This window comes from Parasteatoda tepidariorum, chromosome 3 (genome assembly GCF_043381705.1).
Source record: "Parasteatoda tepidariorum isolate YZ-2023 chromosome 3, CAS_Ptep_4.0, whole genome shotgun sequence".
NCBI classification, from domain to species: Eukaryota; Metazoa; Arthropoda; class Arachnida; order Araneae; family Theridiidae; genus Parasteatoda; species Parasteatoda tepidariorum.
In genome coordinates, this window is record NC_092206.1 from 84,879,188 (window position 1) to 84,898,638 (window position 19,451).

General features: G+C 31.6%; 1 protein-coding gene across 1 annotated transcript in view; it reads left to right on the forward strand.

Moving 5' to 3' along the window:
* Window positions 1-19,451, forward strand: part of LOC107445174 (uncharacterized) — a 90,782-nt gene that overhangs the window by 59,882 nt on the left and 11,449 nt on the right. Inside the window, exons 2-5 of the mRNA XM_016059518.4 lie at window positions 11,329-11,494; window positions 15,793-15,841; window positions 15,919-16,022; window positions 17,937-18,162. Coding sequence (XP_015915004.3) covers window positions 11,378-11,494; window positions 15,793-15,841; window positions 15,919-16,022; window positions 17,937-18,162 — 496 coding nt within the window. The 5' untranslated portion in view covers window positions 11,329-11,377. The remainder of the gene's footprint in view (window positions 1-11,328; window positions 11,495-15,792; window positions 15,842-15,918; window positions 16,023-17,936; window positions 18,163-19,451) is intronic.

The window sequence follows — 19,451 nt, forward strand, 5'->3', positions numbered from 1 at the left end:
GACACTGCATGGTGTTCTCTAGGCATGAATGCACTCCCAGAAACTTCTAGAAACCATGTCCTCACGAATACGGGCTGTTACCCGTGAAAAAGAAGACCCAAGAAATCTAAGGTTTCTATTCATTAGCTATAATGTGCAAAGGACTCTCTCCAGTATTACATAAGAAAAATAATAAAATAGAAAAGTAAAGTTATTAGCAAAAAATTAAGTTTGAAGTATTGTTATTTAAACAGTTAGTGCTATAAAAATGTTATTTCACCTTTTTATATTATAACAAAAAAAACTTAGTTGTTGAAAAGTGTCACTTGATTAGCGATTTTCATTTAACAATAAAGATTTTTTTTTTTTTTTTTACTAAAACAAGTCTCAACGAAGACACAATAAACAGATGTCCTTAAATTTTTTACCTTTTTCTCTTACGCCTAATTTTTTAAAATTTTTCTCCTGTACTCTTAAACACTTAAGAACCATATTTTAAAATTTCTTTCTTGAATACTTTATTAGGCATATCACATGTGAGGGATTCATAGCAGTCCAGCGAACAAAGGAAGGTGTTAGTAGTTTTCAATTCCACACAAAGTAAATATGTATGGTTAGTTTTGTCAAAAAAATGCTTTGAAAAGTTAATTTTGCTTCAATGCTTAAAATAGAAATTCTTTTACAAATTACATTTGTTCAAAATTGAAATATTATAAATCTACCGATTTATCTCCAAACTCATTATTTAAATAGATTATATAGTGATGATAAAAGATAAAAATTAACAATATGAAATGATTTTCGTACCCGACACTATAACATTTAATTTATCAAAATATAAATACTTAATAATGCATATTATTTCAAGAGCGGAATTCAGTTACCCAGTTGAATAAGGGTTGTTAAAGTGTTTGGAATGACCTAGAATGATAAATATCATTTTATTTATTTCGTTCTTCTAAATTTATGGTTATTTTAGTAAATCAATGTTTAAAAAAATCTCGTAAACAAATTGTGTTTACTAAGCAAACTGAGGCTGGCAGAAAGTCCTTCCATTTATGAGGTTGTGTCGCTTAAAAAAAATGAAAGCAGCTCTGGTGTTGACAACGGTTTCGTATTGGGGCATAAATTTTATACTATTCCCATCTTGGCCATTGAAAGATATAGCGAATTGAAAAAGGAATTGGTGCTTCGGCCCAGCGGAAGATTCTTAATTTTTGTTTGCAATTCATGTTAAAGGTAGTTTAAATATTGATTATTCATTATTTTTACCAAGTCTAAAAGACAAGGTAAAAGAAGTTACTAAACCCTTACGTTGCAACAAGGCTTCGATAAACAGCAGATCGAAGGCGTGACCATTTTCTGTAAACACATCTCTGCTCTCCGCGGTTCAGAAAACACGTTATGAATTTTTATCGCAACTTAAGTCAAAGGCATCTTTTTATCTGACATCATTAATTTTAAGGAGAAAGTAATTTAAGATGACACGAATGATTGAGGGAGTAACTTTTTTGAACTTTGCTTGTTTTTAATTTATTGATCAGAAACTACTGTAAATGTTTTCCAGTCAGTATTCTAAGACAATGGTGCCCAAATTCTTTGAACATAATATTTATCTTTGAGTTTATAATATTATATGATTGAGTAATACCGCCCTATAAAAACTGCAAACGTGCACAAAGTAAGATTCTCTTTATATTCTTATTCGTCAAGATTAATTAAGGATATTCATTTAATAATGACCTACATATATGAAAGCCATATTCGAATGGTGGTCTTTGTTCATTTTGAGATACAGTCTAATGAGTTTATTGTTTTTCTTATCTTGTCTTTTTTGCGTGACTTCTGTTCTGTTTTGAGTTCCTTGTCCATTTTGGCACAAAAATAAGTTAGAAGTATACTTGTTTGACTTGCATGAATATGAAACTCAGTTTAATTTCATTTTTTAACTAGTGGACTTAGAACAATATTCACAAAAAAGGTCTTCATACGAACATCTATTATTTAGAAGATCACTAGGAAGATTTTTACTCAAAGTTTATTCGAAATCATTGTTCAAGATAAAGCAATGGGGTAATTTGAGGGAAGTTGCCGAATATATAATTTTCAAGGGTCGAAACTAGCTAAAATAATTTCTTGTTTTTCAATTTTTAAAATTTTTTATTTGTTTTATTCAGTTTTACAACCTTTTTGAGTAGTTTCAACAAGAACTTTTTTTTAAAAACTAAACCTTTTATTCATTTATTTTTGCTTTCTTCTTATAATACAATATACACTATCCTATATATACAACAATAATGAAAGAAACGCTTTCAGTTCTTTATATTTTTTTCAAATTCCTCAAGAAATGCTACGAGAATTATTTTTTAACTTTAAAGGAGTTGAGCAGAGATTTTTCATACTTATCAATAAATTTTACAGCCTTCAGAAGTTTGAGGGATCGGCAAGAAATTACGAACGAAAAAGAGTTTTTTTGATCATCCTATGCCAGAATATGTAGCAACAAACTTGTTAATTTTATCAATTACTTTCGTTATTATATGCAAAAATGGCATAAAATTTCGTAAACCAGGGGGGGGGGAGACTAACTTTTAAAAAAGAAATTTAAAACGACTGTTTTTTTTTTTTTTTTTTTACATTTTCTTACTATAACTGTAAAAATATTCAATAAAATTAAGCAAACTTTTTGGAGCAATTTTTAATAAATAATAAAAATATCATTTCAAAATTTTAAAATATAATCGTTACAAATTGTCCAAGATATGAGTATTTAAAGTAATTCTTTAATACTGCGCATGAGCGAAAACCATTTAAATTTTTTTTAATAATTTTGCAGTGAATCGTATTTGGTAGCTTTATTAAAAAAGTGCGATTTGAAAGCTTGAAAATTTAAAGCGTTTTGCATTTTTCTAAGTAGTTTATATACTTTTTTTAAAGAAAGTTCTGAATGCTCTTCTTTAAAGAAAACTCTTCATCGAACTTTATTTTGTATTATAAAACAAGATTTATCAAAACTAACAGATCAGACGTAAGTGGATTTGCTTAAAATCCGTTTGCATCTCAGAATTTATTCAAATCCTGTGATAACACGTGACACTCGAGTTCTGCACTATGTTTGAAATTCTTTATTTAGTACGAGTTGGCACGTAGGCACACTAAAGGTAAGAAAAGCGCTAAGAAAAATTTGATTAAAATAAAAATCCATATTTTATTAAATATTTTTGTGCTAGACACAAAATTTGGAGAAAGTATGTAAACTTGATTTTCTAAAATTAACTGTTGCGAATTTATTACATTTTCTGACAGATCTTTTAATTGTCAATTTTTCATTCAAAAATGTAAGCAAGAAAAATGCAATAAATTTTTAGTAAAATCCTGTATTCAAGGATAACTTCAATTTACTAAAATATTTTGCAAATGTAATGTTATTTATAAACACCATTTCAACCTGAGACGTTTTTTTCATAAACTTCAGATAACTGTACTGAGCTTGTAAGAAAACCAACTTCTTATGCTCAGCATTTTCTGGACTCAAAACTTATGATGGATAAAACGATTTGTTAAAATAATTTTCAGAAATTAGAATTTTTTAATGAGTTTTTGCACAAAGTTGGGTAACCCTGCATAATGTTGGGTAGCTTCTCGTACTTACATTTCAGATCAATTGAGTTTTCTAAAAAAAATCTACTTCTAGAATTCACCATCGTTCAATGTTCATCTTTCAATTAGACCACAGATATCATTTATTCAATTTTCATTTTGTTTAATAAAATAATAATAAGATAATTTCACTTTGTTTAATAAAATTATAATAAAATAATTTCACTTTGTTTAATAATAATAATAAACAGTTCAAAGTAGTGTCAGATTCTTATGGCATCTCCTTTTGAGTTTTTCATAAGCTTCAAAGATTCATTTTGTCCCTCAAAAATTACACAAAAAGATGTAAACCACTGATTTTTAACTTTGATTTTTGAAGGCCATAAAAATTATCCATCTGAATTTCATTTTGTTTCTGTTAGATTGTAGATAAACAAATTCTCGACGGTCCAATGTATTCCAATGCATCCTTATTTTTTTTATTTCTTAAGTTTCAAAGGTTCTTTTTATTTGCTTTCATTAAAAATACTAGTTTGTAATTTTAATTGCATTAATTTTTCTGTGTTATAAAAAAAATTAGAGCCATTTGCTGTTTCGACTTTTTTCTCTGCGGTTCAAAAATTATGAGACTTAGAAATTTGAAATTACGAATGTGTGTAGAAAAATATACAAGGAGTACGAAAGAATTAAAAAAAAAAAATTCAATAATAAGTCCGAGAATTATAAACTGTTAAAATTGTTGTAAAAAATACCTTGCGGGCCGCATTGCGTTCCACTGAATGCAACTAAAGAGTTGAAATTTGAAGCAGTGAAAGGGACATTTTGATTTATGAACTTAACGCGAGTATTTTTTTTTTTTTTTTTTTTGATATTTCAATTTTTTCCTATTTTTTGCAGTTTTTGCCTCGAAATGGCTGCGTAACCATTGTTGTAAGAAAATTTATCTCCCTCTCTCAAGATCTTTATTTTATTAGCTCGCTTTGGAGTTAATGCCGAAGTAACGAAAAAAAGGAGAGTGAGTTAGTGAGAGAGAGAAAGCGTATGGATGTTGAAAGTAAATATTAACATTTAGATTAAAATTTTTAAAGATATAAAAACTTGGTTCAAGACAGATAAAAACCGTTTCCTATTTGAACTGTTATAATGATATAAGTCTCATTAACAAGTAAAAGTACATTCCACTATTTTTTTTCTATGGAGTCACAGAGTTTATTTATAAGTTTAATTTTTTTCAAGTACAGTCGATTATTTTTCAAATCCAGGCAATACGTTACGATTAACATTTCGTTACGATAAACATATTCCTCAATCGTAACGAATAACGTTTCATTATGATTAACATACTAACTAAATATCCTTACAAAAAATTATAATAACTTTACATTTTATTTACAAAACTTGTTTGCTTTCATAGAAAGTATCGTATTTTAAGAATGAAAATAATGATGAATGAAAGCAATCACGAGGCTTAGGGAGTGGAATGAGCAGGAACCACCTGGTTTATTAAAAAATAACAACTTTTTTTTACCTACATTATCATACATTGATAATGATACTGATTCATCGTTTTATTCTTTAGGTACTGATGTTAATGGAGAGCTTATTGGAAAAAGTGAAAAAAAAACATAGGTTTAATAACAAGTTATAATTAGATGCTTTTACAGAATTTTAATTTTTTTTAATTGGAAAATGTATTTCATAAACAGAATCCTGCTGATGTTATATTTGTTAAAGTTTATGTTCTTAAATTCACTAAAATGCCATTTATAAGAATCCACGAATCTCTTCTTTGTTTATTACTTCAATATAATTTCTTGCAGCTTTGGCGTAAGAGCCTAATAGTAAACTTTTCCGACTGCCAAAGATGCAGAAATGCCAAAACTGTCGGCATAAGTACTGTCGCTTTAATTTAATACATTTTGAACATACTCGCTAAAATAGGTAGAATATTAAAAAAATTCGGTCATACATTCAAATAACTTAAGACCGTAAGTGCATGAATGTTTTTTTCTTATATACTTAATCTTTAAACGCGGTAGAAAATTTAGTATGTATCAAATACTTTCTGAACAGTGATATTTTTTCTTATTACGAATTAAACAGCATATTTTAATTACACATAACTAGATATTATACTCTGTTACAATAATGAAACTAAACACTGGTTCGATATGAAATGAGAGAATATGCAGATGCCATGCATGCATCAAAACACATTAATATCACCGCATTGTTTTTTATTGCTTAATGTATGGGTCATTAATTACTAAAGGCGAAAAACGTCTTAAACCGGCTTGGCGAGTAACACTGCTTAGCATACTAAGATATTATATGTGCGGCATTCTGCCATATTATATAAAACCAAAACGAAAAACAAAGGGCACTGCCCATCTATTCTGTCACCATCAATCAGATACCATGGATGAAATGTTCTCACGAAACCTGATAAGAGCACCATTTAACATGCAGAAGGCATCGCAAAGAGATAGCCTTTTAGCGTAATCTCATTTTTTAAATCCCTATCCACACTCTTAAGATCATTGGTCCAAGTAAGAGTGATAGTATAACACAGTTTAATTACAGAGGTTTGTAAGGGGTGCGTTAAGGGGGTGAATTGGACCCTTCTAGAATGTTAATTGCAGTCTGGTTGCATTTCGTTGATTGAATTTTTATGAACTTTCCAATGGCCGATAAACTCCTTGAAGTAAGTGTTTGGCGGCGTAAATATAGGAGCAGTATAAAGATCAATTTCAGTATGAATAATCTTCTTGGTTTCAAAGTTTAAATTTACACTGAACTCAACGATAGTTAAAATAATGGAGCTTATGTGAGACACTCGAAGTAATGAGTAGGAGACACTAGAAATTAAGGAGCTGATATAGGACTTTGAAAATATTTGGACTAAAATGAGACATTAAAAATAGGTGAAAATGAAACACTCAAAATAATAAAGCTAATATGAAATGCTGAAATTATGAGACTAATACGAGACATTAAAAGTTAAGAGGAATTAATTATCGACTATGTCATCTTTTATATATGAAAAGTTACCAATGAAAAGTATCAAGTTACAAGTATATCAGGAAGTACAATGAAAAGTATCAAGTTATAAGTATACAAGGGAATTGGTATTTAATAATCTTATTGGTATTTAATAATCTTATAATCGTACGCCACATTACTCCCGCACCATAATTTTATCTGTGATAGAATTCGATGAACGAATACCACAAGTTTATTAATGCTATTTTAATTTAATTTATCGGCCACAAGTAGATTAATGCTGTTTTTAATTAATTTATCGCACATTAAATGTATATATTTATTATATTTATCATTAAATTTATATTCCTGTTTACTTTCTTTATTTATTGGCTAGGAGAATTGTATTTACTTCATCAGATTTCTAACCATTATTTTGAGTATTTAATAACCTTAGTGGTAGTTACGCCACAAACTATTGACACTAATCTGAGATGTAAGTAAGAAAAAACAGTCAAATTTCAAGTAGTTTTAAGAATGTTCTTAAGAATGTTCCGCTCTTAACGCGCATTTTTGAAATCTTTGCCAAAGATTAAATTTTAAAAAATGTACACGTTAGCAATGTACACACTGGATAGAGGTAATTCTGCATGCATTCAGTATTGTAATTATTAAATTACTGTACGCTGTATTATTATTATTATTACAGTATCATGAAATTTAAAAAATATAAGAAATCACAAACTAACATATTAGCGTGGTTAAATAAATCGCAATCAAAATGTGAGGAGTCATTTTTCAGGTCAATCAGTAATTCGCTATTAAATCAAATTGATTTGATTTCTTGTAGATATTAAGAACAGTTGAACTGTCTGATGAGATTGAAAGGAGTTGCTAACAATCCCCTTTCGTTTCCTTGTGACATTTGGTTTTTATCAAATAGCTTGTTTTCATTGTGATTCTTGAACATCATGTTTCGACAGGTATTGAAAAACGTCATTTTTGAAAAAGATTCTAAAAACGTATATTAAGTGTGGGAAGTATGAAACACCCTGTATTGCATGCATTTCATGCATAAGCTTTATTTTATGCAGAATTATCTCTATCTGTAAAAATTGTGTAGTTTGTAAATAGGTTTAACGAGTTTATTTATTGTTGAACTCTTCGCATAAATTAAAATCGACAGTTTTCAATCTATATTTTCATGAATATTTTTTAATTTATAATATATATGTATACTATTGTTAGATCATGCATGTTCAAAAATTACTTGGCTGTCATGAGTAGTTTTCCAAATTTAATCGAGAAGCATTTGATGAAAATTGTTTTCATTTTTTGTTCTACTACACATAAGCAAAAGAGATTTGAATATTAATAAAATTTTATTTAGTAATAACCTATGTTTTCAACCTAAATCAATCATATTTCTTATTTGTAAGTATTTTATAAATTAATTATAAAATAAAGGATGTTTAAAAAAAAAGTTAAACAAATAAATATAGATAAATAAATATGTATAAATAAATATATACAAATAAATATATATAAATAAATATGTAGATTCAACACTGCTTGAAGAAATAGTGAATGCTGTTTGCAGTTTTTGTTGTAATTGATGAATGTTTCTCCTTATGATACCTACATACAAACTAAATTATAAATAACTAAGAAAGTTTAGTAGACAAATTAACAAAACTTAAAATTAGATAAATCGAAGCCGTTAATTATAGACTTTTTTTTATAATTTAGGTTTCGTCAAATGAACTGCAGTTATTGTTAAAATTGAATTTAGTTGTCGATTTGGTGTAAATTTTAAAATCCTTGTAAAAATCAACATTTGATAAAAAATCAAATCAAAAAACGAAATCAGTAAAAATCAAACATATATTATAAACATACATTATAAACATTTTGTTCCCCTAATGCTATGGAGTCCAGCAGTGGACTGGTCGTAAAGACACTGCTCCCAGTAGAGAACCGAAGTCAAGCATCACTGGCTGTGGTCAGTAAGCGGGTGGGTGACCACTTAGATCAGTTTGAGCAGAGACCGAGGGTGCGCGGTATCGGTCTTCGTTAACTGTTCTACCATGTTCTCGACTTCTCGCACAGGTCGTCGAGCAATCAAAGCAGGGAAGCCATCCCCTCTGCAGAGGATCAAAATTGCGATGTTATGACAGCGGATCATCCTTAGGGATGCTTCCTTGATCGTCGCCAATAGCCCACTGTGCAGTGCTAGTGCGATGTAAATAAAGTACCCACCTGCCTATGGCTTTGAGCAAAGTTTTCAAAAATGCGGAAAATCGCATAATTTCCCATTGTCCGCATGCATTTGCCAAATAACCACATGGTTTTTCCTTTGTCTAAAATATTCTAATTAATTAGTAGCTACAACTGTCAAACACGAAATCAGACACAAAAACGTATTTTGTCTGTCACTTACTGACCAAGGAATGGTAACATAAGGCAAGTCACACGCTGAGGAAGAAAAAACTTTAAAAATGAAGAATGCAGGTGGGGAATTCCTATACTTTTGCATTAGGATGTGTGCGTGTTAATGCAAAAGTATGGGAATTTGCTTCTTGTATGACTCTTACCGTTCGCTCCTTCAGTTTGTGACCTGCCTAAGATGTGCGCGTAGTCCCAATAGTTTCTTTAGCGGAACTGTAAATCTAATAATTAAGTTAGATTGATCTGAAATGTTATTTTTGTTATTATATCCTCTTAATGCCATTTTCATTTATTTATTAGCATATTTTGCGTTCTTATCAATCGGACCACTAGGGTGAATCAAAAACCTATACACCCTTCGCATGTAACTTATTTAGAAAAATAATTACAAGTCAATACAAAAATAGTTTTATGAAAAAGATGGTTTTCAGCAATTATTTTAAATTTTTTGTTATATATTTTAGAGGCTATTGATAAATTAATTAATTTAATAGGAATATATAAATTCTATTAATGCAATGAAAACAAAAAAAAAATTATGAAAAAATGGCTTTCAATAATAATTTAATTTTTTTTTATTAACTATTTTTGCGCCGATTGAGAAATTTTTAACTGTTTGGAAATAAAATAATTTTACTTCTTAAATTACGTAATTTTGAGTTCCAAAATGTAAATTTTATGTGAAATTTGTTAAAAAGTTTTCAAAAATTAAAAAAAAAGCATTTTTTATTAATAGTATTATTTAATTTTTATCTCTCAATTTTATCAACCGATATTGTTTGAAATTATTAACCGATTCTGTCAATTATTAACCGATTTTGTCAATTAAAATTACATAGTTTATTGACGGTAAAAATGTTTTTACACAAAACAGTTTTACAAAAATTACTGCAGAAAACAATTGGTTATTACAATATTAAACAATAAAAAAATTTAATTATTTTTTCTTAAGAAAATTGTTTGAGTGAACTTACCGTTCAGTTAACAAGTTTTACAAAATGATGCAAACGTTTCTTGATTCCAACAATTGATTCAAGTGATTCCCCCACCTAATGTTTGCGCACTTGTGATTTAATTTGATTCTCACACTTCAGCACTCATTTGGTAATCTCAACCCAATCTATCAAGCCTCTTTACGGAAGTATCATATTAACATTTCCCCACATTTGAACGAATCATCTCACTCATTAAATTGAAGATTGTGTTCTGGCATGAGCTGAATTGAAATGACATCGGAATACATAGCTGATGTGCTATGCATTACGATGCAATATTACATAGCCGATGTCTTCCTCATAGTAAATTAAATGCAGCATTAATTTCGTCCTTTTAAGAGCAACTGTAGAGTGACCATAGAGTTAAAAAAATGTTTTTCTAATTATTTTTATGGGTATAACAAGTGAACGACTGACTTTCATAGGACGGGTAATCACTTTTGCGATGCTGTTTTTTTATTTCTTATTTTATTTTCAATGGCAAGGCATATTACATTTATAAAAACAAGCCAATGCGAAGCAATGAGCAAGCAATTACAAATATTGACCGAAGTCATTGAAACCTCAGGCGTTCTCTTGCTCTCCAATACAGGGCGGTCTCGAAGTCGGCACAGAGCCACGAAGTGCCCCGCATCGACGCAGATGAGCTCTATTCAGAGGATCTCCCAGATCGCATAATGCACAAAGAGGAGAGTCTAAAATACCAATTGTATGGCAATGTTCACTCAGGCAGTCCTGCCCCATAACCAGCCGGAACAATGCCACTGCCTCGCGTCTTGGGCAATCGGGTAGATTAGCAAGATCTTCACTACTCTTGGTCTTGGATTTAATCATATCTTGTATTTGTGTTTTGAATTTCGACTTCAAAGCTTGCATCCAGAAGAGCTTTTTCGAGTGAAAAGACAGCCCAGAGTCATTTGTTTGGTGTAGAAGAGTACCTTTTCGTGCGAGAAGATCTGCTTGATCGTTCCCATAAATGCTACTGTGTCCAGGGATCCATTGTAACTTGATGTGTTTGTTTTCTTGACTAATGTGACGAATTAACTCCCGGCGCTGCAGAACCACAACAGAGACCCCAGCGATGCTGTTTGAGGCGTCATATTTTCAGTTGTGTTTCTATTCCGCTTCATACAATTTTCATGTGGTTATTGTGATATGGTTGTAGTGAATGAAAAATAATAATAAATATAATGAGATTCCGAAATGGCCATTCTAAAACAGCAACAATAATAATTACTCAGTAATCATGATTTGGGTGTTCTTTCTCCCTACGTTACTATCATTAATATATGTTTAATTTTGATGCATTTATTATTCCTTACAGAGAATAGACAGCTTTTAATTAAAACGAAAAAGCGTTAAAATCTTTGGCTATGGAATTCCCCATACCGCTAATAACAAGAGCACCAGTAACAGATCTGAAAGAAGATTCTACCAGAGATAGACGAGAAATCGAAGAGGAGGAGGCATTAAAATTAGAAAAAAGAAAGGTAAATTATTAACTATAGAAAGGAAACTGTTCTTTTTTATTCTTCTCTTGGAGCATTAGAAAGGTTGTCAATATTCGGGGTCTTATTATATGTTTATTGAATATTTATCAAAAATGAAGAAAAACATTTACACATTTAAAAGACCAATTTAAGAGAAACAAAAACAGTATCGAAATCTGAGAAATCATTATGTATTAAGGGAAACCGTGCTAAAATCATCAAAACTTGTTTGAATTCCAGAGGGAACAGTTAAGAATTGAAACGCTACTATTTGAAACGCCTGCAGATTTTCTCAGACTAGTTTTTAATGTTGCTTTTTTTAAAAAATCTTCTTTGTATTTTTTAATGCCTATTAATTCGACTGCAATAATTTCAATAGCGATTTAAGCACTAATTTGCAATCACTAATACGCATACTTGTCCGATTTTATTTTTCACCACATTTCTAAAGTGTACACTAAAGGTGGAGATAACAGGATTCCCAGCATACAAGGTATTGCGTAGTTGGATCGACGAACTTAAAACGGTGATAAAAAGCATCAAGAAGAAAATGAGAACTTACCATAGAGAACAGGAACGCCAGCAAACGTTGAGATTTGGAAAATCGCATAAAGTGTAAGTGACGTGCGGGACCCGTTATTTGGCTTCAACTTAGCTGGGTCTCAATTCATGTAACTTTTTCCTATGCGATCACCTTAAATCAGTAGTTTATAAGACGCCGTAGTCACAACGAAGGATGCCATGTACTCGCTTCTTAAGAGATCAAAAGCACGTCTAACAACTTCGAGTTCATTCAGGTATCATTTTAAAGGGTGATAGACTCATCATTGATGTCAGTGTACGCCAATTCGAGCAACTGCTGTTATGATTTATCAAATAAATTTATTTGTTGTTATAAACTCGAAAAATGCAATTAGTATCTTTTGTAGTTGTTTTTCGACGCTACGTATCACAGTGGTCAGAACTCAAGAAAATTTGACCAAAAAATACAAATTTAATTTATTTATTTATTGTTACACGCCATAATTCCTCAGTAAATTTTGGATGTATAATAGCTACATATCAACCTTAAATGTACGGAATAATAATAAAAAATATAACTCATGAATTAATGCTTATGATAAATTAGACATACTTAATCAAATTTTGGCACTTAAACGCAGCCATTTTGAATATTGAAATTCTAATATTAGATTCTTAATCAGACACTTTGAAAACCTACATATTTATAAATTTTAGAGAATATAATTGAATTGATAGTCTTAGCCAGCTTTCGCCGTGTACCGACTACAGCGTGTCGAAACCTGCAGGGGTATTTCGCGATTTTCATCGTCTCCACGCGGTTTGCGACCCCATTTAAGTTTTTTATCCTGTTGATGCTTTTTATCATCTTCTAAATTTGTCGGTCTAGTTTTGGGAACACCCTGTATGTTATGTATGGGTGCATGCACGTAGGGTCACTAATAAATCTAGAACAAACATAGCGTTTTCTACTTTTCAATTATTCAGTATCAATTATCTTCACCTACCTGTGTAGAGTACTTTAAGCACAATATTATACGGAAATTAAAATATTTTTTCAAACTAAACATTTCTTAATAGCTTTTTGAATGATTACACCATTAGGAATGGCTTTTTTTTACCTACAAATTGGTACAACGTTTCTGAGTCGTTTGGCAATTATTCCCATTTTCTTAAGTTAAATTACTCGCATGCAATATTCAAAGAAACATACTTTTTATTATTTTAAAGCTGTGTTGAGTCACTGGTGTGGTCTGATTTAAGTCTTAAATGAAAAAAAAAACTTGATTTTTTTTTTCAAATCAAGAGTTTATTTAAATTTCAAGATAAGTTTACAAAAAGGAAATCAATCACTCAAGATACTGGCAAGTTGTTCAAGATACTGGCGGCATACTACCTGGTTCAAAATAAAAGTATGCACGGTATCCGAACACGGTCAAATATTTTGAGAAATACAAATCGGATCAAAACTCTAAGAATACACAAATGAAATATTGCCGAATAAGGTTCTCGTTAAATCTGTCATGACTAAGGGACCTGTCGTTGGTTGTGGTGTAGATGTTTGGAGAAAGAGAAGTACCAACCTCAGGCGTTGACTAGGATAAATACGTGGTATTCTTACAATGGTCGTGTAGAAGATGAAGCTCTGGAAAACGGGGCTAGATGTTTGGTCATGGTTGGTGTGAATTTATCGAGATACCTCCATTTTAAACATTTCGTAAGCCAGAATAGCCTTAATGGCAGGACGCTGAACTCACGTTTGTGAGAACGGGAGCTCGAATCCAGCCGGCCGAAGATTCTCCGAGTAGTAAATGGTTACTGGTGCACGTTGAATATGCCTGGTCATAAAGTCTTCCATGTTCCCACAACAAATTTGATGATTGAGATTGATCATTCTCTGGTTCAGGTCAAAATTACGATCTGTGGATGAATGAATGGTTGTATGAATGGGTCCGCCCTATAAACGGCTGTGACGTATGGATGTGGCAGAAGTCGAATTCTTTGCTGTAGAGGGCACCACTGGAAAACAAGGGAAATCGCACCTCCTCTGCCTTAATGGGCAATGACAACAATAACAACAAACCATTCGTAAATCATTTTCTTTTTTCAATTATGAAACTATCAATACAATTATCTGTGATCTCAAACTGAATTATTTTTTTCCGAAGAAACTAAATCTGCTATTAAAAAATAGAGATTCTATCATTTGAATGCATCTTTTGAAGATATTTCCCACGTCAGTTGCAAGGAAAAAAAATTATTATGTTACGAAAGGGTAATAGCTACTTCAAATTAAAGGTATGATTTGGTCTTATTTCTTACTTAACTAAAGCTTCAATATCACGTGAAATAGTTGTAGTTATAAATTTCAAAGTATCCCTCAAGTGCTGATTTATGAAACGTTATGTTCTTGCTTCCGATTCGATGTTCTTACTCTGTCTAGTGTTTTAATATTTATTTTGTCTCAATAAAACACTAAACTTATTAATTCGTAGCTATTGAGCAAATCTTAACAACAAGTTTTACCCCACTAGTTACTACATGAAATAATTTTCATTCTGCAGTCCTTTTCAATTTCAGATCAAATTATTATTTTTAAAGGAATGAGAGAATTCAGAAGACCTCTGAAATATGCTCAGATGGCCACTCAAATATCTTTGGAGGACCACTAGTGGTTCTCAAGCCATGCAATTACGACCTTTGCTTTAAATGGCGCCATGTTTGCTCATGTCACCATACAGTTTAGCCACATAAGCAAAAGAGCAGTGTTTCTTTCAAAAAATTATGCTAGCAATTCTTCTTTCATTTAGCTGAGTTTTAAGAGGACGTCTTTATACGAGAGAAAGCCTTCATGGCAAATTTTTTTTCACCTTAAGTAATTAATAATTTATATTTTAACCTATATAAAATGGGAGTTCAGGCAAACCTAGAGCAAACCATTAAGTTTTAAATTGTTAAAGAAAATATGTTTTAAAAATATCGAAATCAGAGCAAATTGTGGCAGAATTACTTTCCCATTACGTAATCTCAAATAATCTTCCCATAATTAGTTTGTATTTCGATATTTTGATAACAAATTTTCAGCTTTCCCTCTACGTAATCTTAAGCAATCCCGTCATAATTAGTTTGCATTTGGATATTTTGAAGAAGAAGAAAAAAACAATTCCAGCGTTCTCACTTCACAATCTTTAATCCTGACATAATTAGTTTTCATCTTGATATTTTGAAAAAAATTTCAGCCATCTCACTACGTAATCCTGCCATAATTAGTTTGCATTTTGACATTTTGAAAAACAAATTTCAGCATTCTCACTACAAAATCGTGAGTACTCATCATGCAATAATTAGTTTGCATTTGGACTTATAGTTTGAAAAAACAATTCCAACATGCCCACTACGTAATCTTAAGTAATTCTGCCATAATTAGTTTGCATTTTGATATTTTTAAGAAAAAAAATTCGGCATTCTCCCTACATAATCTCAAATAATCCTGCCATAATTAGTTCACATTTTAATATTTCAAAAAAAATCAGCAATTAAAACTTCATGATTTACTCGAGGTTTACTTGAATTCACTTTAAATTAAAATTTTAAAATACTAAAGTACCAATGGAGTTAAAACAGAATTTGCCAGGAAAGGCTTGTCCCGTGATATTAGAATCCTCTTAGATCGTGAAGTTATTCTTGGTTCTATTTAAATTTGATTAAAAGAAGTTTGCTGTACTTATAGGATTATATATGTAAATACACATGTTACTTTAATTTCCAAAATCCAGATTGAAGAATCGAGACTGCGCCGTGTCTTTCGCAGACCTATTCATGCAGGTATGATAACGCAATTTTACTTCAGCTTAATTTTATGTATTCTGAGAAAAATAAACTCATCCCTTTTATTCTTGCAGAACCTAGGCATCCCATTTATTCAAGTCCATATGCCAAGAACATCAGTATCAGAGCTTTTGGTCCAAAGAAGCCCAGGTGGTTTAAATTTCTAAACAGCACTCAAGTAAATGCTTCTTTCTTTCTTAAATTTCTTTTATACATTCAGACTATTAGCGTAACAGTGATTTCGATTCAATTCGAGATAAGGTATACATATCCTGCTTCGTAATCATTGTTGTTAATGTATATTTTATATAGCCCTTGTCGAAAATTGAATCAAACTCGAGTGCACACGAGGGGCACAAATTAAGATTTGAGTAAGAAAAAAATCTGACAAATCACTACTGAAGAAGGTGCGGGATAACAAGAATCAGAATCACTTTGTTTGCCAGTTCAAACTAAATGTTCTAATATTCATACAATCATAATATTTTATTTATGATTCGTCAAATTTTGATTGTGTTCTAGTTTTTTCATTGTGGGAGTTTAAATCAGCGACCCTTACTGTGTGATCACTTCATTCTTCATTTCACTTCATTTCTGAAATGAATTGGAAAAATACCTATTAAGGGGGATAATTACTGTACTGCGATGGCCCAGTGGTTAAGGCACTAAATCGAGATCCGATACCTGATAGTTGTGCGAAGACCACCCAGCTTCAGATCGATGGGTGCCAGCTTGCCTTGGGCGTAACGGCGTGCAACATTGACCAATTTGCCTTCAACATATCGATGGTAACGAACCTTAACCTCCATGATCTTACTAAATCACAGCAGGCTATCACAGAAATACCTATAATTTTAAATTAACAAAACGCTTGTATACATAAAAGAACTTATAACATTTTTCATTCGTGATAATTCTGTTTTTCAATTTTTATCACAATCGACTTATTTATTTGAGTCCTCTTACCAATTACATGTTGCAAAACAATAAAGAGTGATATGTGAGTTAGTTCACTAGTGTACTCATTAGCTTTAAGTTGTTCCCATTGTTTTAGTATTTTTTTATTTCAGTATTTTTCTTTAATTATTAATTTATTTTTATTGAGCAGCCGACCCAATTTTTGAGTTTACGATTTCCGATGTCTACTCCATAGCTTTGTAATTTTGAACTCAATCTAGAAAACAAGGGAACTCTTGGATCAAGTATTGGGAGAAATTTGCCTTCGTGGAGGACTTTCTGATGAAGCTAACCCGTATTTGTGTTTAAATGGAGAGGAAAAACCACGAAACCCTCCCACGATTATCCTGACTGCAATGGGACTCTTACCCATGATGCGTTTACCACTGAGGATATTTTACGTCGGTACTGTGGACGGTGGGAGCCGGGTGCCGAATTCGTATCGACCAGTCATCACTGGGATTCGTACCCAGGTCACCACATTGGGAGGCGATTGCTTTATTCTCCGAGCAACTACTTCTCATTGTTTTGGCATTTTATTTTATAACCGTCGTTGAACAGCCGACTACCAGTTTACGACTACCAATGCTCAACTCCATAGCCTTGTAATTTAGAACCTTACCGAGAAGACAAAAGAACTCTTGGATCAAGTCTTGGGGGAAATTTGCCTTCCTGGAGGAGTTTTTGATTGAACTAACCCGCATTTGCGCTACATTGAGAGGAAAACCACCAAAACTCCCTCACGGTAATCATGACGGTAAGAGGACTCTAACCCATGATTCGTCTACCACTGAGGATATTTTGCGTCAGCACTGTTGACAGTGCGAGGCAGGTGTGAAATTCGTATCGACCAGTCCTGGCTGGGATTCGAAACCGGTTCACCTCTTTGGGAGGCAAACACTTTATCCCTTTAGCCACCACGGCTCATTGTTTTAGTATCTTATAACCATTGTTGAGCAACCGTCCTAAATTTGAAATTAAGATTACCAGTGTTAACTCCGTGGCCTTGTAAGTTTGAACTCGATCCAGAAGATAAGAGGACTGCAGAATCAAGTACTGGGAGAAATTTATTGGGGACTAAATTGAATTGGTTTTATTTTATCGAATAATGAAATGACGTTCTATCACGCAACAGCTTTTCCTGTTCAAAGAGATTTTGAGTCAAGTCATGGTCGCCCGACAAGGATGGTTTAGTCTCGAAGAGTTTGTTGATACTTTTAAAGATTTCGATCCAACCGTTACTCGCTCTGAAATTGTGAATACTTTTGACAGCATGGAAAAGGATGAGTTTGAAGAACTTGATTTCGGGAAGTTTCTCTTTATGCTGGCATATAGGGATGAAGCAGCAACCACTCAATCTGGTAAGATCTATTGCACGATTAGTGAACGTAAACTGAGAAAATTAACATAAAAGATATAAATCCATTTTATATATGAGTTCTTTTTGTTTTAAAACGCTATGAAGTACCTCTGCACTTAACCTATAGAAGAGTACAGCCAATTTTATATCGCAACATCCGTATATTTACAATTCAATATCTCAGGAACTTTCGATCAATTTCACTCACATTAATTTTGCATTTTTCCATGTAAAATTACATTCTTTCGAATAATGTCAAAAATTATATGCCTTACAATTCAAACTTTTTTTGACCATTATTAAACAAAATAGTAAAAAATAATAAATATTTATTAAAAGTTGTATTTCGCATGAAAATTATCTTTTGAGAAATATATGTATTATAATTGTGTGTAAAAATCTTTCAATTCGCTTAAAAAGTTCTTGAGATATGGCGAAATGCGTAAGAAATAGAATTAGTATTAAGGAGACGAAACTTAGGACCGCTCGCCTAACCAAGCTATGGGGGCCATAATTTCCAGATTGCGATTACCCCCTATATGTTGTAGATCAGAAATCCGAATCCGTCGAAAAAAAGGCATGTTTATTCGAAAAAATAGGTTTTTGTCTTTGATTTCGTTACTTAAAATATCTTCTGCATTAATTAATTGGCATATTTAAGGTCACTCCGTAATTAGCTTATTCGATCAATATTAATGGTCACACCATTAATATTGAATCCTTAGAACGTGAAGATTCAATCATTACATCAAAAGTTAATAAGGGCGTTCTGTTTTTTATGTTGCTCACTGTACATCTGCGTTACTTTGGCAAATCTTCCTAAATTATGAGAGATGAAATGCGTTTTCTAAAAGAAAAACAAGTGAATTAATGAAGGAAAGGTTTTAATATGAGGCATCTCTTTTTGAACTTACGATTTAAAGTATGATAATTATTATGATAGACCGAATGCACGAATGCACCTCAATTCAAAAATGGAGAAAAAAACTAAATTTCTCTCTATATGAAAGAAATTATAAGAGCCACCACCGCTGTTTTGGGTGTATAACTTTGCGTTAAAATTTTTTTGTTACACAAAAACTATAAGGCATGGAAACTTGAAATAGCAAAGGTATGTAAAAAAAGTGCACAGGAAGTACGATAAAACAAAAATAAATCTACAATTATTAATTATTAAAGTTGTAGTAAAAAGTTCCATGTGGACCACTCTGCAGCCCGTTGAAATGCAACTACAGAATTGAGCATGATAAAAGGGCATTTTTTTTTTAAACTTTATTATCTAAGAAAGAA